The sequence below is a fragment of the Megalops cyprinoides genome, chromosome 7 (genome assembly GCF_013368585.1).
Source record: "Megalops cyprinoides isolate fMegCyp1 chromosome 7, fMegCyp1.pri, whole genome shotgun sequence".
NCBI classification, from domain to species: Eukaryota; Metazoa; Chordata; class Actinopteri; order Elopiformes; family Megalopidae; genus Megalops; species Megalops cyprinoides.
Genome location: NC_050589.1, coordinates 10,389,596 through 10,417,334, shown reverse-complemented (window position 1 = coordinate 10,417,334; position 27,739 = coordinate 10,389,596). Strand labels below are relative to the sequence as shown.

The 27,739-nt window shown below is 46.1% G+C and overlaps 1 protein-coding gene across 2 annotated transcripts; it reads right to left on the bottom strand.

The window, feature by feature from the left end:
- On the bottom strand, nucleotides 1–25,066 carry hcfc1b (host cell factor C1b). 2 transcript variants are annotated; one of them, XM_036532633.1, is made up of 28 exons: nucleotides 24,733–25,066; nucleotides 23,090–23,290; nucleotides 13,975–14,123; nucleotides 13,443–13,603; nucleotides 13,032–13,240; nucleotides 12,827–12,911; nucleotides 12,608–12,714; nucleotides 12,139–12,318; nucleotides 11,715–12,041; nucleotides 11,343–11,494; nucleotides 11,018–11,212; nucleotides 10,243–10,467; nucleotides 9,855–9,959; nucleotides 9,535–9,757; nucleotides 9,168–9,313; nucleotides 8,557–8,695; nucleotides 8,129–8,349; nucleotides 6,829–7,996; nucleotides 6,437–6,576; nucleotides 5,488–5,802; nucleotides 4,993–5,221; nucleotides 4,369–4,686; nucleotides 4,013–4,131; nucleotides 3,734–3,871; nucleotides 3,447–3,632; nucleotides 2,567–2,864; nucleotides 2,070–2,133; nucleotides 1–1,900 (listed from the first exon to the last, which is right to left on the bottom strand). In XM_036532633.1, the coding sequence occupies exons 2-28, from the start codon at nucleotides 23,283–23,285 to the stop codon at nucleotides 1,861–1,863; spliced, it is 5,835 nt and encodes a 1,944-aa protein (XP_036388526.1). In that variant the 5' UTR covers nucleotides 23,286–23,290; nucleotides 24,733–25,066; the 3' UTR covers nucleotides 1–1,860. The 2 variants fall into 2 exon arrangements, with proteins under 2 accessions (XP_036388526.1, XP_036388527.1); XM_036532634.1 differs by having other exon boundaries at nucleotides 9,168–9,310.
- Nucleotides 25,067–27,739: the final 2,673 nt, after the last annotated feature.

Genomic DNA, 27,739 nt, shown 5'->3' with positions numbered 1-27,739 from the left:
ACAGATATTTCTGTTTCTTTTATATGTCAAGACAAAAAAGCAAGAGATGACCAACATGTAAAAACTTGTTACAGATAATTATAAAAAAGCCAAGATTTTTTCTTCTTGCTATATGAAGGAACCAATTTACAGTTGAGCCCACACTCTGGCAATGCCAATAATCCTTGTAACCCACCCGATCCCTACCGCCAAAACAAAAAAAAAGTGACCACCCCGATTCAAAAAGACATACAAGTCATCCTTCTGGTAACATTTCTGTCACATTACACACAAACTTCCACCCCCCTGTCATATCTGCAAAATACAGAGCCCCCGAAACTAATGTAAATAGTCATCCTTTTATCAACATTTTCTGCAGACATTTTTCTCCACAATTTGGGAAGAAAAATCCGTTTTATTTCCTGCAACGTTCTAAAACAAGTTAGGAAAAAAAATCCTCTTAATCCCAACAGCTAAAAATGCACTGTGTTGAAACTACTGAACTGATGAAGGGCGGTTTATAGGGAGAATGAAAGGAGAGGAGGATGTGTGTGTGTTCTCTGCGAAAATTTCCTTTAATGTCCAGTTTTGGCGTACACTAAAGAATACAAGCGTTGAAAGAGTTAAGTAAACAAAGCAAAAAACCCTCCTCTTCTCTCCCTGGGTATTCAGTCCCGTTTTGTTTTCCCATCCTCTTCGAAACAAATACAAAAAGTCATTTCTTTTTAATTTCCTCTGATACAACAAGTACAAACAATTAATCGATCCAAGATTTAAAAAAAAAAAGAAAAAAAAAAGATTGTGGCTCCCTCAACGCCGCCACCTCTTCCCACAAACACACGGAAACTACGTGAACAAACAGGGAAGGAAGGAGTAAATGAAAAAAGTGAGGTTTTAAAAAAATGCACTCTGAAGTACACACATACACACAAGGAAAAAAGCTTTAAAAAATACAAAAATAAACCACACGCAGAACTTCTGCATCACCGCTTGCTAATTTTTTGGGAAGTTTTTTTTTTTTTTACAAGATTTGTTTTAATGTGCGGCAAAAGTCTCAGTTCTACTCTAAGTCTCTGAATCTACACAAACCTAAGTCCTTTCTTCTTTCACTTGGTGAGATCATCCATGATCTGCTCTTCCCTTTCAGCAAGGTACAAGCGCACAGTGATGCAACATAACAAGGAGACGGGAGTCCAGTTTGATGCCTAGTTAGATTTTTTTTCTACGGAAGCTAGTCGTTTCCTCTGGAAAGCATCCCCTTTGTGTGAAGTGCCATTTGTTTTCCATTTCGATGTATCCACCCATGTGAAGCTTCATGTCCTGCTTATCCTCCTAACCCAACGTCTTATTCACTTTAGACTTAAAAAAAAAAAAAAAAAAAGCTAACCGACTACGAGCAAAGTTGTAATCATTTCTATCCATTGTTCTTGTGTCAAAACAAGCCAGAAAAGGGTGGGGGAGGGGTGGGGGAATACATGTCAAACTAGTAAATGCAATTAATTTTTTGCTTGAATGCTGCAGTTTAGATTTGACAGAAAAAAATATATCAAGAAAAACAAAGGAAAAAGATGTGCTTTTCATCTGTTTGCTTATGAAGAAGCAGTATTAATAAAATAAAATAAAATAAAAAATACAGGTTGAGATAAGGCGTCCATGGCACCACAATGCCCAGTGACAGGGGCTGTTTGTCTCAAATTTACGTCAATCTCGGTTTCGTTTCTTTTGCTGTTTTTGCTGTGGTTTCATTTTTTGGATGGTTGTTGGTTTCAGCTGAGGCTGTGGTGTGGTGTGGTGTGTGGTGGTCAGGTGGATGATGATCGGGGGAAGATGGGTTCAGTCATAGTCCTGATTAGGAAGAAGGGCAGAGGGAGGGGGGATCCCTCACTGGTCTGATCTTGCCTTCTTTGGACCGGTGGCTTTCCTGCAAAAAGCAAAATCAAACCCATTTAATTAAAGTGGGGGACAGGACAAAGTCCCTAAATTTGATAGCACTTAATTTCCAGTTCAACTGCATTTTGAAGGCTTAGCAATTCACTTGTGCACAGCCAGTGACGTGCTGAATGAGGCTCCAGCGGCGCAAAGCTACTCACCCGTCAGGTGAAGAGACTGGTCTTTTTGTGGCGGGTTTCGCTGCAGAGCCATCTTTACTGGACTCTGCCAAAGACAAGCACCCACAGTGACGAATGTGTACAAGGAGGAAAAAAAATTGTTTCTATGTTTTTATGTTGTGAGAACTCCAAGCTGATCACAATTCCGCAGTGAGAGTTTGTCAGGTTTTCTAACGATAAGGCACGCTAACAATTCCAAGAATCCCCTGCACCAAACCAAATGCTGGGGAGAAAGAGCTACAGTGTAGCCTCAACGTAAAGCACACAATTATGCAGTTTTGCAATCAAAAACAGACATGCTAGACAACTGACTACCCTCTGAGTTTTGAGTTTCGCTGACCAGACTGGGCCCAACTTACCAGTTCAGACTCATGCAGAGATATGTCTCGCTTTACAATCAGGAACTAAAAGCCTTTACCGCAACATGCCATTAGCTAACTTGCTGCGTCTTCCCGAGTGAGAGCAGGGCGTCCGCGTACCTTGCAGCCACCGGACTTGTGTGGCGGGGCCGTAGCCCTTCTCGTTGCGGGCAGCGATGCGGAAGATGATGGCGGGCTTGGTGGTGTAGTCGATGTGGGCGTTGGACAGGCTGGACGACTGCACCAGGCAGGAAGGGCTGGGCCCGCAGTACACGCGCATGAAGGCCAGCTGGGCCGGGGTGGAGGCCTTCTGCTCTCCGGCCTGTGCGCTCTGGATGGCCAGGTACACCGAGTACTCTATGATCTTCCCTGACGTCACTGAGGGGGGCTCCCAGGTCAGGTGAGCACCGTCTGGGCTCTGAGAGAGAGAGTTGGGGGGGAGGGGGAGGGGGAGAAGCTGTTTGAGTAAAACTGGCCAGAAACAAGAGGGCGGGACAGTCCAGTAGTACAGCTGCTCAAAAATGATCGTTTTTGTTCCAGAATACCTAACAGTGATGTTCCAAATCCCTGAAAACTATGGGATTTTTTTTGTTGTTGCTGCTGCAGGTAACATAGACATGAGGCTAGTTTGCTAGGTAGTGCAAGCTTACTCTTTACCACTTAACTAGCTAACGAGTCAACTATAATCGATGTGAAGGTGAGCCACATTAAAGAAACAACTTCCGCTTGTAAAGTCCAAGTCATTACACTGAGATGAAAGTACAGGCGTGTTCAACCACATAAATGTAGATGTTATTCAGACACATGGATAGCTGTTCACCTCAATGCATTAATGTTATGCTGTTCAGAAAATCTGGGCTACCAAGAATTGATTTTGGCAAGAGTTTGTTCACTGGTAGCCCAGAGGGCTGTCACTTCAAGTCCTAATGTGGCCACCAATGAAAAACTGATGCCTGGAATGCAGAAAAGGGGATGAAAGATGGTGGCTGAGTTCAGTTACCTTGCTGATCTTGATGGCGCAGGGTGCTCCGGGGAAGCCCGGCAGGCAGGTCTTGAAAGCGGAGATCTCTGAGAAGGCGCCACGGCCGCAGGCGTTGATGCCTGTCACTCTGAACTTGTACGCAGTGCCCGGCTGCAGCTCCACCTTCTTCATCTGGCTGTAGTCTGGGATGGCGCCCGAGTCATCCTGTGAGAGAGACATGCCATCATCAGGCGCTCGCAAAGGGGCATGTCCTGGGCACGCCATGATCTCGGACATTTGTGTACTGTGCCACTGGCAGCACTTACATCAGTAGCAGGCGCGTCGTCCGTCGGTAGGTAGTAGTGCGTGACTACCATGTTTGTCACTTTGACAACTCCCACGTCAAACCATTGGTTCTCTTTCTTCACGGGCGCCTTCACCAGGGCTGGTGCAGCACCTTGCTTCTGAGGGCCCCAAACAAAGCAGGGAGTCAGTTTAAAAGAGAGAGAGATGGACAGGCAGACATACAGAAAGGAAATTCCATCCAATTTAATGCAATTCCAAGGTTGGCTGGTGCAAAAAACAAGTCCTAGTTGAACGCTCACCCCCGTTGCAGACTCGATGCCATTAGCCACCTCGGCCAGAGCTGTGGCGGCCTGCATCTTGGCAGGGCTGGTCACCACCATGGGCTGCGAGGGGGCGAAAGTGCTGGAGGGGGCCAGGGCTGCGGATGGGGAAACATTGGCAGGGAAATGCCCGTTAATGCCAGCAACTCTTTTGTCATCATTTAGATTATGAACAGTCCAACGGTCCAAGTCAGCCATAGCCCTGTTTGACATACTGCGTTTTCACTGCATGTGTCTAACGTGAAAGGGTGTATCCCAGGGGAAGTGCTAAACTTGTGCTTTCAGACACCGTACAGAGGGGATGTCAGGAACAGGGGGGACGCACAGACACTCACTCTCCGCTGAAGTGCTGGGCAGCAGCCTGGCCACAGCACTGGTGACGGCGGCTGCCATCTCGTTGTGGCCGTTGCTCTCGGAGGCGGGGTCGTTGAGGCTGTCGGCGGGGGCGAGGCCCTCGGTGGGCAGGGCGGCCTGGGCGTTGGCCTGCTGCTGCTGGGCGGAGGCGGAGGCGGCGGCAGCGGCGGCCGCTTGGGCCTGGGCCTGGGCCTCCTGCAGCTGCTGCTGCTGCTGCACCAGCGCAGCCAGCTCCTGCTGTGTTAGCACGATGGGGATCGTGGTCGGCTGGTGGCCGTCGTGTCCCCCGTCGCCTTCACCTGTGGGAGAGGGTGGAGAATTTAACACTTCTGCTTTAAGCTCGTTACATTACTTGCGTTTAGCGGACGCTCTTATCCAGAGCGACTTCCGTCACAACAGAACATAGATGTAACCATTCATTTTAAACAAGCAACAGTGTCAGACTCAAGACCAGTGAGTGTGAGCATAACATTATTCAAGCCCTACCACAAGTTAACTTGTGCAATCTGACAAAAACCAAATATACTACCACACAACAGTCCCTAAGCTCAAGTCCCAAGCCCAAAGCACGAGGACGTCTGCCCCACACCCAGCCCGTTACTCACTCATGACTGCCTGCTGGGCGGCCTGCAGGACGGCCTGGATGGCGAGCGCCTGGGCCTCCTCCGTGGCGGCCGCCTGCGCCGCGGCCTCGGCTGCCGCCGTCACCGCCAGCTCCTCCGGGGTCAGGCCCGTCACCATCAGGGTGGTGGGCTGGCCCTCGGACATCAGCTCCTGAGGCAGAGTCAGGGGCTCCTGGTCCTGGCCAGCGCCGGCCACTGCACCCTGCTCCATCTGCCGGGAGGGAGGGGAGACAGGGACATAAGCGTTTGGCTCGACACACACACACACACACACACACGACATCCTAAAAGTAAGGAGCCCTTTTGGCTCTTGCCCTTGGTTTAACTTTACACACTGAGGTATAACTTGCTAGGCTTGCCCGTGTCTGGTTTGTGAGCACGTGCACCTGAAAGCAGACACCCTGCAGTCAGTCAGTCAGTCACACTCTAAATGACACATTTAATTAGGCCTCGGTCAGCCCTGTGAAAAAGCGCTACCTCCTGCTCCTCTTGGCTGGGCTGGGTCTCCATGGCTGTGGGCAGCTGTTCCACCTGGACCTGCAGCACGGTGGCCGCCTCTCCCACTCCGGCGTCCTCCTCCATGGCCACGCCGGCGACGGCGGCCTCCTCGCCCAGCTCGGCCTGGCACTCCGTCTGCATGGGCTCGCCCGCCTCCTCCGGGCCGGCGCCCTCCACGCCCTGGGCTTCGCCGCCCACCGCCAGGACGGCCTGGGCCCCAGCCTGCTGCAGCTGGGCCAGCTCGGCGGCGTCCTCGCGCCCCACGCCCGACGACTCCGTGATCGAAGAGATCGACTGGAGGGGGTTAAAGACAACGAGAGATAAAATGAGAACTGGTTCAAAGGTCTGTCGCGTAGACCGTGTTAAGCTACATATACCGTTACGCTCAACATTTCAGTTGGTCATATAAGAAAGCTCAAAGCCCAGCTTTGGAAGCATAGTGCTGTCAAAATACCTGTATGCAAAGCAGCAGCAATCATGAACAGTATTCCAGAGTTTGTGGCACTGATACCCTTAGTGTCTGCATTCACAAGTCAATACAGCCGTATTAATTAGTCGAGTCCCTTGAGGTTAATCCTAACTCCAGGTGTCAGTAAATCAATCACACGCTGGGCTACTACAGAGATTCAGGCCAAATGTTCAATCAATGCTGCTTGTCTGAAAAGGCTACTTCAGCTAAATGAGGACTCGAGGACATGCATAAACTGTTTAAGAGAATAACTTGCTAACAATTTTTCTGATGTCCTGGACTTTTGCCTTTCCAGTTATTTTTACTTTACATCTAATCCCTTTCATAAACTGCTACGACCTGTGCCAGACCTCTCATATAAATGAATCCCTCCACCTAATGCCCTTTTGTGGCCATGATGGAGGCTCTGGCTCTGCTCCTAAGACTCTCTCTCTCCAACTGCACATAAATCGGCCTTACTGGCACAGAGGGTCCGGGGGCGGGCGTGGCCTGGGTCACAGTCGTGATCGCCCTGCTCTGTGTTGTCGCGGGATTGGCCGCTTCTGAGGGCGGGACCTCGGAGGCGGTGCTGTCTCCCTGTGTCGCGTCACCACCCTGAGCTGGAAGGCAAACGATGTCCAGGCAAACGTGTTAGCACAGTTAAACTTGTGTGTCATCCTGTGGTTACAGTTTGCTCTCAGGAAGAACACTAACACTCCGGGTGCACAGACACACGAAAGATAGTATGCTGTGGAGTAGAACTGGTTCACTTTAGCACAGCCAAAACGCCAACCAAACCAGCAGTGTGACACTGGAATGAGCACAGTTCAGGCGCACACCGGGTGAGATGCGGAGTGTGGGTGCGTCCGTACCTGTGCCCTCGCCGCCCTCCATGCTGCAGGTGGCGGTGGTGGCGGTGTTGGTGGTGCCGGTTTCGTGGGTCTCACAGGGCGGGTTGGAGCAGACCCTCTGCACGGTGCCTGTCTGGCTGGCGCCCATGTTGGAGGAGACTGTGGACGGGGTGTTGGTGGTGCCGGTTTCGTGGGTCTCGCAGGGCGGGTTGGAGCAGACCCTCTGCACGGTGCCGGTCTGAGCGGCGCTCATGTTGGCGGTGGACTGCGTGGGGGTGTTGGTGGTGCCTGTCTCGTGGGTCTCGCAGGGTGGGTTAGAGCAGACAGTCGGCGTCTGGGAGAGCTGGGAGACGGGGCAGGCGGCCCCACCCACGGACTGCGAGCTCTGTACGGTGCCCGTCTGGTCCGAGCCCATGTTGGAGCGCGCCGTGGTGGGGGTGTAGGTGGTGCCCGTCCGCAGGTTCTCAGGCCGGAGGACCCCAGGGGCGGCGGTGACTCCAGGCGTGGCAGGGGCGGCAGCAGCGGCAGGCGGAGAGGCGGAGGAAGAGGAAGGGGAATGGGACTTGCTCTCCACAGTGCCCATCTGGTCAGAGCCCATGTTGGAGCTGGCAGTGGTGGCCGTGTTGGTGGTGGCCGTCTCGTGGGTTTCCGAGGGCGGGTTGGTGCACACCTGCCGCGCACCGCCCATGCTGGCGGACGCCACGGTGGCCGTGTTGGTGGTGCCCGTCTCGTGTGTCTCGCACGGTGGGTTAGAGCACACGCGCTGCACGCCCATGTTGGCGGAGGCGGTGGTGGCGGTGTTGGTGGTTCCGGTCTCGTGCGTCTCGCACGGTGGGTTAGAGCACACGCGCTGCACGCCCATGTTGGCTGAGGCGGTGGTGGCGGTATTGGTGGTTCCAGTCTCGTGCGTCTCACACGGTGGGTTGGAGCACACGCGCTGCACGCCCATGTTGGCCGAGGCGGTGGTGGCGGTGTTGGTGGTTCCGGTCTCGTGTGTCTCACACGGCGGGTTGGAGCACACCAGGGTGACGGTGCCGGGGATGTCCCCCGCTCCGGCCTCCGCCACGGTGGCAGATGGCTGCTCAGAGGTGGGAGAGGCCAGGATGGACACTGGCAGATCCTGGACAGGCTGGGCCTCCACACCGCTGGGGGTGGTAATCAGGGTCACCTGGGTAGGCTGGTTCACCGACTGTCAGAAGAAATTGGGGGGGGGGGGGGGCAGGTGTTAGTAAAACAGGCTGGCAAGGAAAATCAAAAAATGAAGGACTCTGTAGGAGTTAGAGATTGCCCTCTAGTTTTTCAAGCTGAGGACGTGCCGTACCTGCATGGTGATTGTAGGTGTGGGCAGCGGGGAGGCTGTGGTCAGGCTGGTCTGGGCTGCGGACACCGTAATGGCAGCCGGGTTAATGACCTGGCTGGAGAGGGTGGCGATGGTGCCCAGGGTGGTGATGGGAGTGGCCAGGGAAGCATTGGCACTGGCTACGCTACCCCCAGCTAGGCTGGTCGACACGGTGCCCGTCACAGTGCCCAGAGTTGTCACACCTGAGGGGAGGGAGACCAAGAACTGCATTTACTCCAATTTCGTTTATGGATCAAGGCGCAAGGTAAACCAATTCTTAGTAACAATTCAAAAGGCTTGGGGACACACATGTAAACATTCAGTGATAAAATAATTAACAGGACAGCAGTTGAGACAAACTGCTAAACAGGATGTTTAGAACCAAGTCTGACGTGGGGAGGATAAACTACCTGTTGTTCCCTTGACAACAAGTGTGGTTACAGTCGGCTTGACGGCAGACACAGTCACTGGGGTAACCAGGCGAACTCCACCCATGGGCACAGTGCGCAGAATGGTGCCTGGCTGACCCGGTGCCCCCTTCAGAACCACCTACAATGTAAGTGAGAAGGGGAGCGCATTAGACCCAAAATACTCAAAAGACAGTAAGGCTATAAAGCCAAATAAATATCATCTAAATGGCTCTGAAGTAACTTCAGGATATAGGACTGCAAAACACGTTCCGGCGATGCAGTCGAGAATTCCACGCACAAACTACTTCAATAAGCTGCAAACTACACGTAAATATTTAGTCATAGCCTTTAGAGGTGGTTCCAATGCACAGCAAGCTTTTAACCAAAAACATTAACTCAGCAGCATAAGCTGATCCAACAACTTTATTAGTTTGTGGTATTTTGGGTGAGGTCCAATTCTGGAGCTTAGCCCTCATTACCACCATCTATCACTTGCAGATGTACAGGTCTGTGCTTTGCAGTGCTCTTCTATAATAAAAGCACAGTACACTTTGTCCTCAAGCTTGGGGAAAGGCAGTTTTGTGCAAGGTTTGTGCTTTTTCACAGGGTACCTGTGTCACCCCCTGCTGGCCAGGGCCTGCACCCAGCTTGGGCATAGCGGTGATGATTTTGCCAGGAGTCCCTGTGCCGGAGGTCATCATCTTGGTGGTTATTATGGTGATGGGAGACTTCATCCCTGGGGTGCTGGTCACTCCTGCTGAAGGTGCACAAACATTTTACACTGAGTAACAGCTGTGAAAAGGCCAGCACCAACCCCATCACCCTGATGATACAGGTGGAGCAGATATGTACTGCACTAATGCTGGACACTGGTTTAGTGCCCTTCCACAGCTCTAAAGGACACATAAATGCATGTTCTGCAGGCCTTGGCCCTTGTGCGGAGCGGTGCTGACAGTGGTGGGCCAGGCCCATGCTGACCTGTGGCTCCGGGTTGGGTCATGATGGCCGACATGGGGATGGTCTTGATGATGGTGGTGGTGCCAGGCTTGGTGGTGGTGGTGGGCGACACACTGCTGATGCCCAGGATGGTGGGCTTGCTGCCGGTGCCGCCGGCCTGGGTGGTGGTGATGATGGTGGTTGGCTTGCCGTCCGCGGAGGTCACGAGCTTCAGGATGGTTCCGGCTGGGAGAGGACCCTTTGCCTGGGCGAGGAGAAAGAGAAGAAAAAGAGGGGTTGAGTCAAAGACTGAAAGACCCGCCAGTCTTGCTGCATTCACCTTGTCGTCTCTGCCAGCTGACCTGTATGATCTGGGTGACAGGGCTGGTGGAGGCCTGGCCGGTCACGGCGGAGGTCTGCACCGGCTTCGTCTGCACCACAGACATCACCTTGCCCAGGTTGGAGATCTGGACAGAGAGAAAAGAGGGGAAAGAGGAGGAGAAGGGGATCACCATGTGCTCCGATACCTCAGCAAGCAGGTGCATATGTACAGGGTAGTACAAAGCAGCTCAGATTTTTTTTCATGCGTTCATGCATATTCCTAACCAATAGGATCACTCAATCAATCCAACACAGCTACCAGTATTAAGACAATCGTGATTTGGGTAACGACCGTCTGTACCGTTCCCTGTTGCAGCAGCGCATCCCTCCTAACTCTCCCCCACCCCAGCGCCCCTTCCCTGCCCATACCAGTGTACCGCTCCCTCCCATGGCGATGGGACTCTTGACGAGGGTGATGGTCTTGGTGACGCCACCCACCACGGTGGTGACGACCTGGGCCTGCTGGGCCACAGTGACCGTGCCGGACTTGTGCACGGTGATGATGGGGCGCGTGGGCGTGTTAGGGGTGGAGACGGCCGACGTGCCCACCTGGGCGGCCGCCGTCTTCAGCATGCGGGTGGCCGGGTTGCTCACCTGAGGACAAAAAAACATTTTTCTATTCATTACAGGCCTGATCAGCTGATTCAGGCTAATGTGCTGATGTCACTGAATCTGTCACAGTATCAGACATCACCGCAGTTCATGCATAATATAAGGCTCCCGACTTAATGTGCCATCTTCACAGCTGTGCAAATAGGTTTCTATTCTGAGGCACACCAGACTTAGACAGAGCAGCTGTTCTTCTGTGTTGACCAATTCAGGAGAAATGCATGATTGTTTTCACATGCTTAATGTTGCAGGCTGCAGCTCTGAGCACTGCAGCCGGACATAGCACTTTGTTTGATAACCAAACTGTTCCATGCAGGAAAACAAGAACTTAATTTACTGATCATGTGTATCCCCCTCATATCAATCTGGTCAACATTTTTACAACATTTGTAATTTTTTTAGACCTGTCATGTAACATGTGGATGATCTTATAGCTAGACAACACGCTAATGGAAATGGAAATTAAGTTCTCTCTTTCAGCTCAAACATGAAAACCTTGTTTGCACAAATGAGTGCCAACCCTCACGGAACTTACCATGACAGGTGATGCTACTTTGACTGTGGCTGGCAGAGTGGTGGAGCCTGGAGTCATGGCCACCGTTTTTACAATGGTTGCACCAGCTGGCACATTGAGCACAGTAGGCGTGGAAGAGGGCGGGATCTTCTGTGTGGCTGCTGCAGCCGCAGCCAGGGCGGCCATGCCACTCATCTGAGGACTGCTACCGATTGGCTGAAAAGGAGAGATACTTCAATGACAAGCCTATACCGCAAGAATTCCTGAACCACTAGTTTCATGAGAACTGTCATCATCTCATCCTGTCATCATATTGCAAAAAAAAAAAAAAAAAGATTCTGTGTACCGTTCCCTGGCTGCTCTGTGCAGGCACGACCATACGGACGCCAGCAGGAAGTGACGTCACAGTGACAGGAGATTTCCCAGCCGGGTTGGCCTGGCGCACAGTGACAATGGAGGTTCCAGCAGTGGAGTGCGGCGCTGCCACTTTCAGGATAGCTGAGGACAGCAGGGACATCGTTAGCATTACTGTTAACACAGGCACCGCGCAGAACTGAACACAACTCAACAGTTACAAGTCTTCCCCAGTTTGTAAATCTGGGCAGCTTTCATAGCTATGCTAACGACAAACCAAGATACAGAACTTAGGGCAAAGCCGGTGCTTCTGAGGTGGTGCCTGCTCAGTGCCTGTGGGGCAGGGGGAGAGAGCGGTGCATACCTGGGCCGCGGGCGGTGGTGGCAGCCAGCGGGCTGCCGGGCATGGAGGTGGTCGGCGAGCCGACCTGGGGCACGAGGGTGATGCCGGACAGCGGCAAGGTCTGCGCGGACGGCGCGGCCGTGGCGGGAGCGGGGCTCTTGGGAGAGTTGCCAGGCAGCGAGGGCGTGGTGTTGAGGGCCGGGGAGGTAGCGGCGGCGGCGGCCGGGATGTCGTACTTCTGCAGCTGCAGCAGGTAGCTGTCGGCCGTGGGCACGGCGCCCCAGCTCACCTCCAGCGAGTTGGTGTTGGCGCGGACCAGCTGGACCCGGGACGGTGCCGGCGGTCTCTCTGCACGAGCAGCGACAGACGGAAACCCACATTTAGCGTTTCCAATTTCTAATTTTCTTTAAATTGATTTTTTTTTTTAATTGAAGGACGGACTCACCTGTTTCCAAGTACCAGAGGTCTTTGCAGCAGACCTGGTTGTTCCATGCCTTGCGGTAGCCGTCGCGGCCGCTCCAAACGTACAGCCTGGAGTTGATGGCCACGGAGCAGTGCCCTGCCCGGGCTCTCGGGATGTTATCCTCCAGAGTGTCCATCAGAACTGACTCCCATGTCATGGTGTCTGAGGCGGAGAGACGCAGTGCGTTAATGAAATGGAAAAATGACATCATGACCATATGCGTAAAAGATGTGACATGCTGCTACACTGCAAATTAAACGGTTTGTCAGCTTCAAGTCGGCAGACAGTATAAACAGCATATTTGTGCATTTATGTGACTGTAGCATCAGCATTGCTGACAGTGTGCGTTTTATTTCTGGAGCAAACTGCAGATAAAGATGCACCAGAGAGACCCAAAACTGTGTCCGCACAGACCCAGAGGAGTTAACTGGCGTAAGGGGGAGAGGCATACCCAAATTCAGGCAGGCCAGCGTGTTGGTGCACTTCCACTCCTTTTCATGTGTGGCCACCTTCACATCATCCATCACCAGGGGAACCCACCCCCCAAACACGTACATTCTGCGGAGGGAGAAGAGGAAGACGCGGGGCGATCAGCTCCTCTCAGGCACAGGGTCATGTTTAAACATCAGCACCGGCTGCCGGTCTCCCCCTGGCCGACTGAGCTACTCACTTGTTTGTGATGGTGGTGGCGGAGTGGAGACTGCGGGGCAGAGGAGCTGTGCCGCTGACGGCAGGCTTGTTCCAGGTGAGGGTGTCTGCAACACACACACAGCACGGAGCAGGCATTGAGTACACAGCTGACACACTCACAGCCCGTTCTCACGGAGGGGACACAGCCGCTGAGTAATCGGACCGCATCGCTCACGCCGCCTCACCGATATCCAGAGTCCACAGGTCTCCCAGGCGACAGCCGCTCATGCCCCCGTAGATGACCAGGCGGGACTTCTTGCTGGTTTTCTCTGTGTAAACCACAGCGGTGTGGCTCTCGCGGGGAGGCGGAAGCACTCCGTATGTGATGGGGATGTCCCAGCCCACCACACTGGAGCCAGCACGCAGCTCCAGGATGTACAGGTCATTCAGGTATCTGCGCATCGGGAGAGAGAAGTGTCTGCTGGGCATTCTGTCTGGACCACCTGCCTTTTATTCACCCCCAAATATCAGTTTCTTTTGCCCAAACCACCTTAATATGGTATCCACCTCAATTTTACTACTACACTCCACAACGTTTAGTCTGATTACTTTCCTTCCGTTTTGTGTGTTTAATATCATCCCTATTCCTACTGTACCTGGGAATGTTGTTTTTGGGGTCCTCGCTGTCATTGGCCAGCCCTCCGAACAGGTAACACTTGTTTCCCACCAGGGAGAAGCTGTGGCCCAGACGGGGGCAGGGAGGGGGCCCATTCTTCGGAGCTTTAGGCTTCAGTCTCTTCCACTCCCATCTGCTAGCCTGCGTCACAAAGAACGAGGATTAGAGAGAGATGCTCAGGACAAGTGGTGGAAGAAGTGGGATTGTTTAAGAGCACTCCTTGCACTCAGGGACTACAGATAATGGGCAGGAAAACTGAATGGCTAATTCTTCTGCTTCTTACATTATTAGAAAATTAGTGCCTTATTCAAAATATTTGGTGTAGCACTGAACATTCAAATTTCATAACCGTGGCAGATGATGCTTACGTTGCAGTACTGCTGTGCTGCAGGTGCACTGCGTCCGAACCCCACACCCAGCAGATATATTTGACTGTTCATTTCCTTTGTGATGCATGGAGAAGCACTTTAAGAGGCACACATTACCGGGCGTGCTGCAGAACGCACTCTTACCTGCAGCTCATACAGGTCGTTGCTGTATTTGCCATACTCCACCATTCCTCCAAACACCAGCAGTCGAGTACCATCGCACACAAAGCCATACGCAGCGCACCCTGGTGGGATGTCACCGCGCACCGCTGGGATAAACCACTGGTTGGTGGCTGCAGACAAAGACAACACAGTGTTTAAGAACCAAGAAGGGACCACAAGTTATCGTCACTATCTCAGTGAAGTATGACTAACATGTAAGCCACTTTAAACGAGGAAATAGGCTAACGTTACCAAGAGCATGTTGTGTTAAACAGAATTAACCCCTGCCAAGGTTCACAGTATCCAGAGAAATTACACACTGCCAAGCTAGGAAAAGCTCTCACCATCAGAGAACTACACACTGTTTTGAAACTGTTTCACTGGATAACTATAGTCACAAATAACAAGAAAGCAGAGTAGCCAGATAGCATCTGGCCCACACAGAAAAGTCTGGGGCCGTTCTTCATCTGAGCGCAGTTTACATGTAGTCTTGGCTTCCACGCAGCCAGTGAAGGAAGTGGCATCCAGAAAAGACAATGGCCTGTGAGCCATCGATAACAGCATCCAAGTCAGTCCCACAGTCCATGGTATCACTACCATACAGCTAAAATTAGTTTGTTCAGGAAATCTATGACCACATGGATACCCTGTGATATGAGCAGTTTTTTAAACCATACAGTTAATAACATTGTAATAAGAATACATTCAACATGTATTTAATAAAGTTAAAACCTTGCAGTTGTGAAATATATTAAATTTAAATTAGATATGTGGCAGGCACACTCGGAATCAAGAAAACAAGCCACTAGTCTGAAGCTCAGTCAAGGCAGACACCATTCTTTATCTATGGCCAGTGTGTTATCAAAATTTTAAACCAGCTTGGCAATGACTCTGCAGATGTATTGTCATCCCAGAAAACATTTGCAGAGGAAAAGAACAGAAAAATGATAAGGCTTGAAACTTGACTCCATTACTTCAGCATTTAGTTTGCAACATAATATTTTTACATGACAGGACGCAGTTCAAATTCTCTCTTTCAATAAGACAAAGTACCCGTTAGCTTTCAAATATGAGTTGCATATTCGGATGATGTATCAAGTATTCAGGAGTTTTGTTAACCATTATTGACTGCCTAACCGCTACACTGACAGTTACGACTACCACAGGTTTCATTCTGGAGTTGACGTGCAAAACCCAAACCAGGTGCAATTTGCAAGAATCCCCATTAGAGGTCAGTGTTTCCTTGCCAAATATAACACAAACAGAAAGGGGGAAAACCTCAGTAGTGCCTCTACCTAGCTTGTAGCATTCTAAGCTTCGCTCTGTGTAGAATAAACTCACTGAACACAATGACTATACAGCCAAATGCAGGCTGTGGGGTACAAACCTGAAATTCTGCGGTGGCACAAAAAGCAAACAACCATCCAAAATAATACTCTGCTCCACCTGCAAAGACGCACTATTTTCTGGGTAGATCTTAAACCCAAGGAAGAACAAAATTTTGCTTAAGTCCTCCTTTTTTTTTTATTTAGGAACCAAATTCTTTCACCTGGTCTCAACTGTTAAAGGAAAATTTTCACTTTCATAACATATTCTCTTCCACTTAAAACAAGTACACATATTATATATGACAAATTTCTTCATGAATTAGCCTCATAAAGGACATAATGTTAAATATATTCTGCTCATGAGTACAAGCAAGCAAGAGGACGGGCACAGAGGTTCTTATCTGTGGAATTTTCCAGTGTTTGGAAAAAGTTCAAGCCATTTTACTACTGAGGTGCTGCACCAAAATTCAATCTGGGATTCCTGTCCTTACTGCAAAGTTAACACCCATGTGCATGACAGAATCGAACTGAAGGAGGAAAAAAAACAAAAAACAACTTCCCATTTACCCAAGCCCATGGACCCCATGTTTTGGGCCAGCAGGTAGAACAGGTTACATGCAGCCTGCAACAAAGGTTATAATGTGACTGGTACATGCTAGCAAATTTGTTTTGTATACTAAGTGTGTATGTGAAACATGTCAAAGGCTACTGCTATGTCAGGATAACCTGCGTTTTCATACACGAGGTGCAGCAATGTACTGTTTGGGATACCAAATCAGGTCCTGATTAAGACTGAAAATGCATTACCAGCTGATAGAATATTTTTTGCTTATATTACAGACCTGCGTTGCAATGTATTAAGTGGGGCTCAAAAATGGCTACAGCAGTATTTATACGCTGAACATGGTAAAATCAATGAAAACTTACACAACATGTAGAGTCATGTGACTTTAGATTTAACTAGTTTTTGGAAATGACCCTGCAACTGGCAAGCCCACACTGGAACTGCACAATATATATTGTCAGACAACTTTAGACAGATAGCTAATTAGCTAGCTTTCCAGTGTCAACAGCATGTGTGTATTTGTATCTGTACAAATATTCGCTGAAATGTTTTATGGCATCTATGGACTTTTGCCCAGACACTTGAATTTTAGCTATGCAAGTAATGTCTGTTTCTTCAAATTGCATAATTCAAAAATTGAGAAACTGTATTCCTTGCTTTCACTTTATCATAAGAAAATTAACGTATACTGCATATCATTTTTGCTCGCGTTAAACACTGCAAGTGTCAGATGCATCGTCACAAGTACAAGAACATCTACTGGTGCAAGCATATTTAAAATTATGCAAGTCACATTGTACATATACTTCATTAAACACTTTGGATTGAGAGATTTTTTAATACTTTTTGCAGTTTTTTTTATTCTCACAGGTGCATTCAGGGTTTCATTCAGAGGTACTTCACGGTTTTGTTCAGATTTTTATCTTCTTCTGTCACGGTTTTTGAGACAAAATACTATGGAAAATCAACATACGGTGAAACTCACAAAACTGTATGACGTTGCATTATATGCTGTATCAGACTAACAGCATGTAAACCTATTTGGTTCGCACTCATGCCCGAAATCAAAGCAAGTACTTACAAAACTACATTAAAACTGATACCACAGAAAGTCGACACAATTAACTAGCCATTTCCACAGACACAAGTTGAACTGTAAATGGAAACAGCTGATCTTGAAATAGTAGTAGGACATTAGTACACAAGGTAGTACATTTCAGACCAAACAGTCAGCTGCCAGATTAGCTCACATTACAAATTTTGCACTGTCGACTGGCTGGCAGTTAAAGACAAACACATGCAGGGTTCTAAATTAAGCAAATTAAAAAAGTTCAATTTTTCACCAGCCAAAATAATTGACTGGAAATTAAGCTGCATTTTAACTAAAAGGCATATGTCTTTATGGTAGCAACACTATATTATTAGCAGCTAGTCAGCAACCCAGCAAAATAACATTACAGGTAAAGCTCACAGCTAACACACAGTAATGTTTGCTACTACTACCTATTGGCTAGTTAGATAATGTCTTTCAGGCTGGCGACGTATTTGACAAAGTTGGAATTTTGTTGACAATGACAGAGGGAGGGCTTCGAAATACCTCAACTTTTAAAATAATGGAAACGCATACATATCCACTTCAAAGCATCCAACAGCAATGTCAAAGTATACCAATAAATTAACATCATAAACTTCAGATAGTCACAATGTTGGGGTGCAGTGAATGTCATTCACTAAATTTAAACATAAAATAAACTTGATGTATTTCTGAGTGTGTATTGTATACTGTGCAGCAGATAGTTTCTCTAGTTTCTCAGATGTTTTTCCCCTTTACGCAACCCTGTTTAGAACTGCCAATTGTACATTTGGCTCATCTAAAAGCAACAACCTTGCCATTCATATGGGAGCACTGAGGCGTGATGAATGCAGGCCTCCATTACACTCACATGAAGCCAATGGCTATTTTTTGCATGACAAGTCACACAGCCACATCAGTCAAGGAGGTGCCAACTGTAGGATAGACGCTACCACACTGATCATCCGTGCAATCTGCTGGCACCCAAGGAATCGCAGGGTGCCTGAAAGTGGTTTGATGAGGAAAATGTGGCCAGGTTACCAAACCCAATTTTGTTCTGCTCTTTGTATCTGTAGACTCCTGATCATTGTCAGGAAGTGACACAAACAGTTTCAAACGCAGGCCACGGAACTCAGTCTGCAATCAGGAGGAACGCCTTGCCAACTGCTCCACTCAACAGCCCCTAGTCTTCATTTTACTTAGCACTACTGGCAACAAAGGGCTAGCTCAGTGACATGTCCTGTCAATTCTCATTTGTCTTCTTCCTTCATAATGCCCTGCCATCAATCAGAATTTTAGATAATGCAGACACTACATGCCTAATTTCACTGATGAATCTGTTCAGCTGATCTTCAGAGCACTGAGACTCAAGAAGAGTTTTTCACCTGAAGAAAGCATGTTTCTTTTGTTGTGCTATTTTATGTGCTTTGGTAAATTCAAATTTAAACAGGTTTTCACTTCTAGCATGTTGCACGCAATTACAGTGATATTAAAGGGAATACTTAACAGCAATGCTTAATAGACAGAATAAACTATTGCTATTGGGTTTAATTTCTTCAAAACGTGGTTAAATTAGCTAGCTAGATATCGCATAGGATAAACAAAAATGATGAACACTATAGTACATCAAATTAGACAGGTCAACAAATATAGTATGTAGTCAGCTAAACTAGCTTGCTCTGTTGACTAATTCTTTACCAAATCAGTAGCTAACAAGCTAGTTATTTAGGCCACTTTTATTCTTTGCAGATGACTTAGCTAGATGACTAATCATATGCATGTCTCAATATGCAACACATAACAGCAGCTAGCAAGTTAACTCTACATAATCTCTTGTCAACCTTTCCCATCTCTGAAACTGGAACAGGGAGTACAAATTTGCATGTGACACTACTCACTTAATGTCTTTTGAAAAGCCAATAGTATAGTAGCCACGAGTCACACCCTACTCTAGCTGTCCTGAAAGGAGCCGCAAGTGACAAGGCAGAGCCAAACAGATTACTTTTGCTTTAATGTCGGTGCTTGTCTTTGCTCTTGTAGCAAACCATTCAGCGCTCAATGAACATGAATGCAGCATCTCATTATCTGGCAGCATGTTAAGGGAACTAATGAGTGTTTACATGGAAAGCTGTTGAATTTTCACAAGACCTGTACCGTTAGAGGTTGCACCAGTGTTTATGTCTACAGTTGGTTGCTCTCAGCTAGTATCACCAGCCCCTATTTTACTAGCATTGCTAACAAATGAAACTAGTCACAATACTATTGCCCTGCAGTTTTGTCATTTGTAAAACTTGTCTGTACCTCTCTACAATATAATTCAACATTTATGCCAAACATGTTTTCAGGATGTTGTGCACATTATAGGATTTTGGGTTTGTCTCTAGCAGGATTGCCCCCTCTCACCCCAAAAATCCCAGACTCACACCCTGGTCAAACAACAATTAGTGAAAGGTAATTACTGAACACAAACTGCACAGCTGGAAAGAGATTACTGTACTGCAGATTCAGTTTGATTTTTGTCACTTTGACTTCGATTACAATTACCCTACATTATAGACATTCATCTTTTTTGTGTCAGCAACTCCTGGAAAAGGATGAAATTTTATAAACTGATGTCAATGCAGGCCTGTTCTGCATGTGGTAGCACCATTGCTAGTTTCCACATATGCACAACACTCAAAAATAGAAACCATTTTGTGAGAAACAGAAAAACATCAATTTACATGAGCTACATAAACATGGGTGAACAAAACTGCACACTACCTAACTGAGACAATGGACTTGTTATGAGCACTCCTGCTGGGAAGAGATCTAAGTAAGAACATCTACAGCCAGCACAGTAACAGGTAAAACCAGAAGCTCTTAAAGGACTGAAGGTGCTGAATAGCTGGTGATAATGAATACAATATTTGTGGCTGAACCATGAAGTTCTGTCTCTGACTGTTTTGCTCCTTGCTACTTTGACCCGGTAACACAGCTGGTAGTAGCACACTGGAACCACAGATAGGTAAGCCTATTTTACATGCTTAGCACCATAGCTGCAGATATGTATTAAAGAATAACCTTTCTGCTTTTTGTACTGGTAGGTTGTCTACCATCTTGTTAATGAAATCTGATATCTCAGCTTCCCTTGATCTGCTGGACCTGACAATGGGCACAAGCGACACTAAGAAAGGAAATTGAATGAACACACAATAAAAGAACCATCCCACCCTTTTAGTTCAAGGTTCTGCTTCTCCCAGGTTACAACAGCAGAAAAGGGACTACCACAGCTATAGCTTTTACATACATCCTGTGAATGCACTTGTGACCAAAATGGTCCTCAGATTAACCAATTTCTAAAAATGGAAAATTTTAAACAAAGAGTGGATCTTTAATCGTACACGTAATAGTTATACATATCTACGGCCTGCACTGAGGTACAAATCACATTCTCTCTCTGTGCACTAAATGTATATAATTGTACACTAATATACAGTACTGTATATGTAACAGTTGTGTATATATATATATAATTATACAGATCAACAGCCTGCACTAATGTCTACTTTAACTCATGTTCATTGTGCAATACCTGCTTATACCTCATTCATCCCATCCTTAATCAGTGTGTGACCTCCACTACTGTTTGGTATTTGTTCTTGTCACTTTGCCGTTTGCACAAAAGCACCACAAAAGTACCACAAAGGCATCGGAAATTCACATTCCTTGTATGTATAGAAGCAAGCTTGGCCAATAAAGTCTGATTCTGATTATCATAATTAGTTAACATGCTTTTCTTAAGCAACCTCTCTGAAATATAAGTTCAAAATGGAACCTGTGCGATACCTGCGGACAAGTCAAATTTGCTACTGCTAAAGCTATGTGGTAAGATTAGGCAAAGGCAATGGAAACAGACCACAGGTGTATTCAGCAGACAGTTGGTGATTCCCCGTGACTTTGTACCTGCCAATTAGGTATAGGTATATCACCACATTGTGATACTCTCACACTGAACTGAAAACTTATGGTGCAAAGCTACTTTTCACACACTACAATACTGATGTGCACAACAGGAGAAACATCTGACTGATCTGAGCACCACTCAAGGATGACAATTCAGCTATTTGTATGTGCTTGCTTCAGAACACAGACACAAGCTACTGGACTTCTGAAAAGTTCTACAGTAAGAAAAACTCCAGCTCTCCCTGGCTCACTGTTGAAGTTGTACTTCATTAACTTGATAAATACTATGAATATGCACTTAATCTCTTATTTGAAAAGGGTGGTTGCCAAATGAGGACTGCCTTATATTTAGGCCAATACAGTACATACGGGGTATTCAAGTACAAAGCACCCAAAACAAAGTGTAGTTTGTTCTGCTGCATCACTTCTGTGTGAACATGGTCTGAACTGCAGATTGCAATGATTGGGCTTGATTCCAAACAAGAGAGCTCTCCATTCAATATCCATTTTGACAAGTACCACCTTCCATTAAGTTGACTATGGGCCCAGTATTTTTCTCCTTTTTATTAGGACAAGAACAAAAAAATGTGTTGCTGCTTTTCTGTGCTGACAGACAAAAAATACAATCAGGAAAGTAACCTGGAAGCTAAACAAACAGAAGAGTCCATAGCAAGGATGAAAGCCAGTATTAGTCAGGTTATATTTGAGGGGACTGAGTACATATTTAGCTTGAAAGGCTAATGTCTGTTACCATGATATCTGAAACCAACAGTGATGCTTAAAAAAATCTGTCTGGACTCCACTCAAGGAATTACACACAAACATCTTCTGACAGCTTGGCAAAATGGCCAATAATGGTTTTTCTAGTTAAACTGATTCTCACTGGAAAATGCACTCATATGTTCTGTGCCTTGCCACCATTTCCATCATAAAAATATATTATAACAATGTGGACTGTTAGGCTGTTAGGGATTTGTGTAAAAAATTGGATGTTTTACACTTTAAACACACTCCAGAAACTTGAAACTTCATATTGCAGTCTCAACTTGTAAATTACATCAAATTAAGACGAGTGTTCAGATTTCATTAAATTAGTAAAAGGTTTACAAACAAAACTTAAAATACATAAAGACATTTACAAAGAGTATCTATATTGTATCGCATTCTAAAAAGACGTTTTATTTTATCCTCGTTTCTGGCGGGGTATTATTTAATAAATATATACGTATTTGTCTTAAGTATTCCCAGTTCAACTATTATTAAATATACGATTCTATGAAAAAAATATGGTCAGATGAGCTAACCCAATTTAATTTCCATACGTTGGCACCTGTGCGTGTTACCTTTTGTCACAGCACTCGCTGAAAACAATGCACCTGTATAACACCGGGCTTATCTTTTGCGGCCGCCTTTAAGAATTCATTTCTGGCCGGATGGGGGCGGGGGGTGGGCGGTAATTTATTTAAGGAACTGCGGGGCTCCGTCCGTCGTGTTGATTTCGTAAGGCAGGACCCGATCATTAAAACCCATGATTTCCCAACAACTAACACAGGTGTTTACTACGCGTTTACTCATATGAATAATGTTAATAAAGCGAATAACGGGCACTGGGAGTGATGTTTCAGCCTGGACGGTGATCCCGCCCATTTCATTTTAACCCGCCATTTTTCTTTGTATTTTCCCTCCACTCCCAGCAGTTCCGCTGTAGCGCACAACAAACTGTCGTTTTTCCAACAACCAGTAATTCTTTAAATGCACAACAGACCGTCTGTTTTCACACTACATTATCAGCAATAGCTCTACTAAAGCAATTCGTCTGCTGATAAGACATGATTATCTAGTTTTTAAACGCATGCTGGCATTTTCATTGTTTCCAACATATTGAGCCGAGGTCGCATTATCGCTAGCTAGCTGCCTAGCTACAGCTAGCATTAGCCGCTAACGGAGTTACACCACAGCACGAAGGCTAGCTAAAAGAGGCCAGCAAGAATAAAAATATTGAAATATTTAAGTCAGATGTATTCGGACGTGCAGTTGCTAGTCGACATTAATTGCGTGACATTAAAGATTACAGATCACAATTTAAACAATGTTAAAATGTATAATATTCAGCCTCCTCGAGACCTGATAGCTTTGTGTGATACTTAATGATACAAAGACACGCTAGTAATTTCCAACTACACTTACCTGTGTTATAAACGTGCAGTTCGTCCACGATTCCTTCATTGCCGCCGCCGAAAACGACCATCAGCTCCTTAATAGCGACCGCTCTGTGTCCGTGGCGGGGTCGGGGAACCGGGCCGGACCAGCCCAACACCCGCTTCCACCGCGGCTGCAGGACCGAACCGGTGGTCCCAGATCCCGTGGAACCAGGAGAAGACATTTCCTCTTGAAGGGGAAACAAAAAAAGAAAAACTACCAAACTAAATGCTTTATCAGAAACGTCAGCGCGAATAAAGGCTAGCTAGCTAAGTTAGCTAGCCAGATCTGCAAGAAGTCTGGCTAGGTAGCTAGCCAGCTAGCTTCGTGCTAGCAAGCTAAGAATTTAGGCAAATAAAAAACGGGTGTAGCAACTTCGTAAGTTATAATAAATAAATAACCGCAAAGTACGAAAATAACACGAAAATTGTATCAAGCTTCTGTCTTAACTTAAAGCAGTATAACGTGGTTTAAAACGTCAATATTAATAGTTCAATTCAAAAAGATGCAAAAATCCATGGGAGCCGCCATTTTAGCACAGCAGAAGACGCTTTGCAAAGAGACGCGGAGAAAAAAGCCGGCTGGTAAAGAAGTGAGCCCTAGGGCCACCGGGAGGAAAAAAACGTTTGCATTTGGTGCTTCTCTCACTCAGGCAAAATAATTTCGTTTATTTTCCTTCACGCAGGATATATAATAATGTTATCCTGTGGTTAAATCCCTCCAGAAGTGCAGCAGTGCCACTCCATGGGAGCCGCCATCTTGTAAGAGCCAAACAAACCTCCGCCAGCCTAAAAAATGGCGGCGTTTAAATGATGTAAAAATCAAAAGGGGGTTGAACCCACGGATTGTTGCATTAATGTAGCCAGCCAGCTAAGCACAAACTACATTGCACTTATGTTTTATCCAAATTTCAGTCCGGTATTAAATCGCCCAGATTGTTTATTTCTGCAGGAATAAGATGTGTAGCTGTCTTAAAGCTGGTTTATTTTTCATTCCTAGTTTGCTGGCTGCCGCAGAAGGCGATTTTCATGCCTCTCTGGGAGTCGCCATCTTGTCAAACAACCCAAACACAAACCCCCTCCTGTCAAGCGGCGATTTTTGCATCTAGTTAACTCCCTGATTAAAATAAGTGCAGTTTACACGTAAGCATACACAGAAAATATCATGTTAGTTAATTTATCAACAATACATCGAATGTTTGAAAATTCAGTTCCACATTATAGACTACCAAAACCGTTCAGTTTTACGTGAACGGTTGCTGGTTAGCTTGCAAGCTAGCTAGCTAGTGAGATTGATACCGTAAGCCAGCTGGCTATCAGTGTTAGCTACGATACACACGAGAATTACCAATCTATCTTTATGAGCATTTTTTTGACTTTCATTGCAAACACTGGAAAACACCATTACGTATTTGAACACTATTAATGTTCAAAATAGTTTCTATTCACGCCTCATCAGTGGAAGCAGCCATCTTGTTGACTAAAACTAGCTAGCTAGCAAGCTAATCTTGCTCACTAGCTAGCCATCCTTCCCTCAAGAAAAATGGCGGATGGCAGCTAGCTAACATTAGCCGCAACGAAAAAAGACACGAAACAACCAAGCGTGTAATTTTCACAACTTAATATACTTACACCTTGCGTGTTATTTTTTCTGTAAAACGTCTTGGTGTTGAGGACTTTTAAGAAGTTAACCCCGGCGATTTCGGTTTGTTAAGAAGTAGCTACCTCCTCTCATGCCTTTCAGGAAGCCGCCATCTTCTTGACAACCAAAAAAACAAGATGCTGCCGCCGCCTCCGTCGCTCTGGCCCTCAACAGTAATGGCGGGCAGCTGAATAAAAACTACCCTCTCTTAACAGCTAGCAACAGAAAGCCTGGCCTTTTTTCTTTACGTTTACTAACATACACTGATTTTTAACTATAATTACATTATGTAAGTATTTATACTTAAATAGAAAATGTGTAGTTTTTGAATAATGGGAACGGTATAATCCTTAAACCACTTAAAGAAGATGGCGACTGCTAGCTATACTTTTTTAGCGCAACCATAATATAGCTAACATTAGCTGGAAAGCTAGCTGGTTAGTATCTTTTGTGGATCTCTCGCTGAAAATGTCGACGTGAGACAAACTCTTTTTTTCTACCCCTGTGCATTAAAGAAGAATCATGTTTTAGGTATTATTTTCTTGCAGGGGTCCAGACCAAAGTAATAGTAAAGTGGTTGAATTCGGCACCCAATCGCTTGGTAATTAGAAAGGATGAGCTAGTTTCAGCCCCTTTGTAGAAGCCGCCATTTTCGGGCAACCCCTCCCCGCATCCACCTGATTTAGACAGAGTGAAATGGCGGTTTGATTCAAGTGCAACCTCACCACGAATGCATTCAGATAAAACGCAACAAGACGCACATTGGTCAGGCAGTTTGCATGCAAGTACTGAAATGCAAGCATTGATGGTGAACCGTTAATAATTGTTAAGCCCGCACCGGTTAAACCCCTAATGGTTGTTCAAGCGATAACCAAACAGCACCCTACAATGCTGGTAGAATAACAAAGAGCATCTCATACCCAATAAGCAATTGACTTTTAAAACTATAAACAAGCTCCAAAACGGGTAATTTAGAATGCAAATGCGCTTGAGGTGTTGTATGTGTCGTAGAGGACTCTGAATTGGATTTGCTGGAAAAATATCCCTTCCTGTGATTTCAGTCTATCAAGTAGTCTAGATAAAGCATCTGCAGTTGGGAAAATTGTATGTCAGGGCAATTAATACGGAATTAAGGTGGATGCCATATTATTACACCCATGCTACAAAATATTTTTTAAATTATACTGTATTTTGATGATAGACTTCATGTTGAATTCCCTGCAGCAATCTGCAGAGTACCATCCATAGATTGTTGATGAAGAGTGGTGAAACCTTCAGATCCATGCAACTATAGGTATAGGTGCGCTAATCCTTAATTTCCTGGCACAGTAGGGTTTTAATTGTGAGTTCTTTTTGATAGATTGCCATAAAATCCTTTAGGTCAATATGCATGTTTAGGGTGTAGATGATTCCCCTGGGGGGAAAACAGCGCTCTTCTTGATGCAGCATTTCTTTTGTGAATTTACACAATTTACATGTTGACATTTACATGACAATTTACATGTTTACATGGCAACATGACTGACATGTGGGCAGGCATACACATAGGTACAATGTTTGCAACTTTAATAGGTGCATTTTTGTACTCCTACTTTATTAACCCAGAATAAGCACTTCTGTGAGAATGACAGAATGGAAATTTACATTTCTACATTCTCAAACTAAATGTAGTTAGGTTTCATTTGTAGTGTACAGGACATACCTTTTTCAGCTGTTCATGGCCTCAGTGCTAGCACAGGAGAGCTTGCCACGACTGCAATCTGTCACACAGCTGCTGGATTGACAGTTTGCACTGGTGCAGGTGTTCAAGATGAAAGTATTCCACAGTGCTTTGTTTTGTAATGTTTAGTATGCATGGGAATAGCCATTTTATAGCCCCTTCCTGTTTATTTTTCTAAGGGGTGCGCTTCACAGTTTTGTGTACTAAATACATGGCATAAATTACATGTAAGGAAAACACATTACTGACACAATTAAATTTAGCTTGGGTTCTGTTTTGTCTACATTCAATACTAAAACACTTAAAACTAAGAAATGGTGTGGTACTGAAGTCACCGCCAATCAATTTCAATGTATACATGTGAACACACCTTTAATGGTTCATATGCATACAGGCTATTAGGTTTTCCTCAATGTCCTTCATCTCTGACATCACCTCCATCACTACCATTACCATCAATTAGTTTTGTTAGTTACACTGTATGATTCTTTCACTCCAATGGTACATGGGGCTTTCTTCATGCTGATTTTTGTCTTCAGCCACCTCATTCTGAATCTGACACCCCTTTGACTTGAGTGATGGTCTGACTTGACAGTTTCTCCAGCCTCTCATGTGACCAGTTACCAGTTTCACCAGTCTTTTTATAAGCAGTTTATCTATGGCATACTGTTTGTCCATGTAGTGAAGTATGAGAAACTTCACACAAGTAACTTGTGCTGAAGGACATATCCAGGTCTGAAAAGCTCCTCTTCTACTTTCCCCATTAAAAGAGAATATAACAATGTAACAGTGAAAATGCCACCTCCTTATGCTCATAACCCCTGAAACAAAAATTCAGTAGAAAAAACAAAAACTGATATGCATCATAGTATAGTGTTTTTCTATTTGATCGAACCCTTCAGAATCATCCTCATCTTGAGTGCCAAGTCCTTCTCATTTGCCAAAAGATAACTCTAGTCAACGGCATTGGTAAGTGTCAGTGATCTCTAAATACACATCCCTTCTGGACAACCATAACTACATGGGTGCACAAAACACATGACAGGTTGTATTTCTGATGCCAGTTTCCTGCTCCTCTTTGAAATTTGACTGATCAGTGATTGCGCAGTTAAAAGGCATTCTGTTGTGTTGCTGTATTTTCTTCCCACTTTGATCGAGATCGTTGAACAGTGTCACCATGAACTCCACGGGACAATTTCCTTTTCCTAATCAAGCAACCCCATCACCTTTGCGTGACTGTCAAGGACTGTCAACCCCATCACCTTTGCGTGACTGTC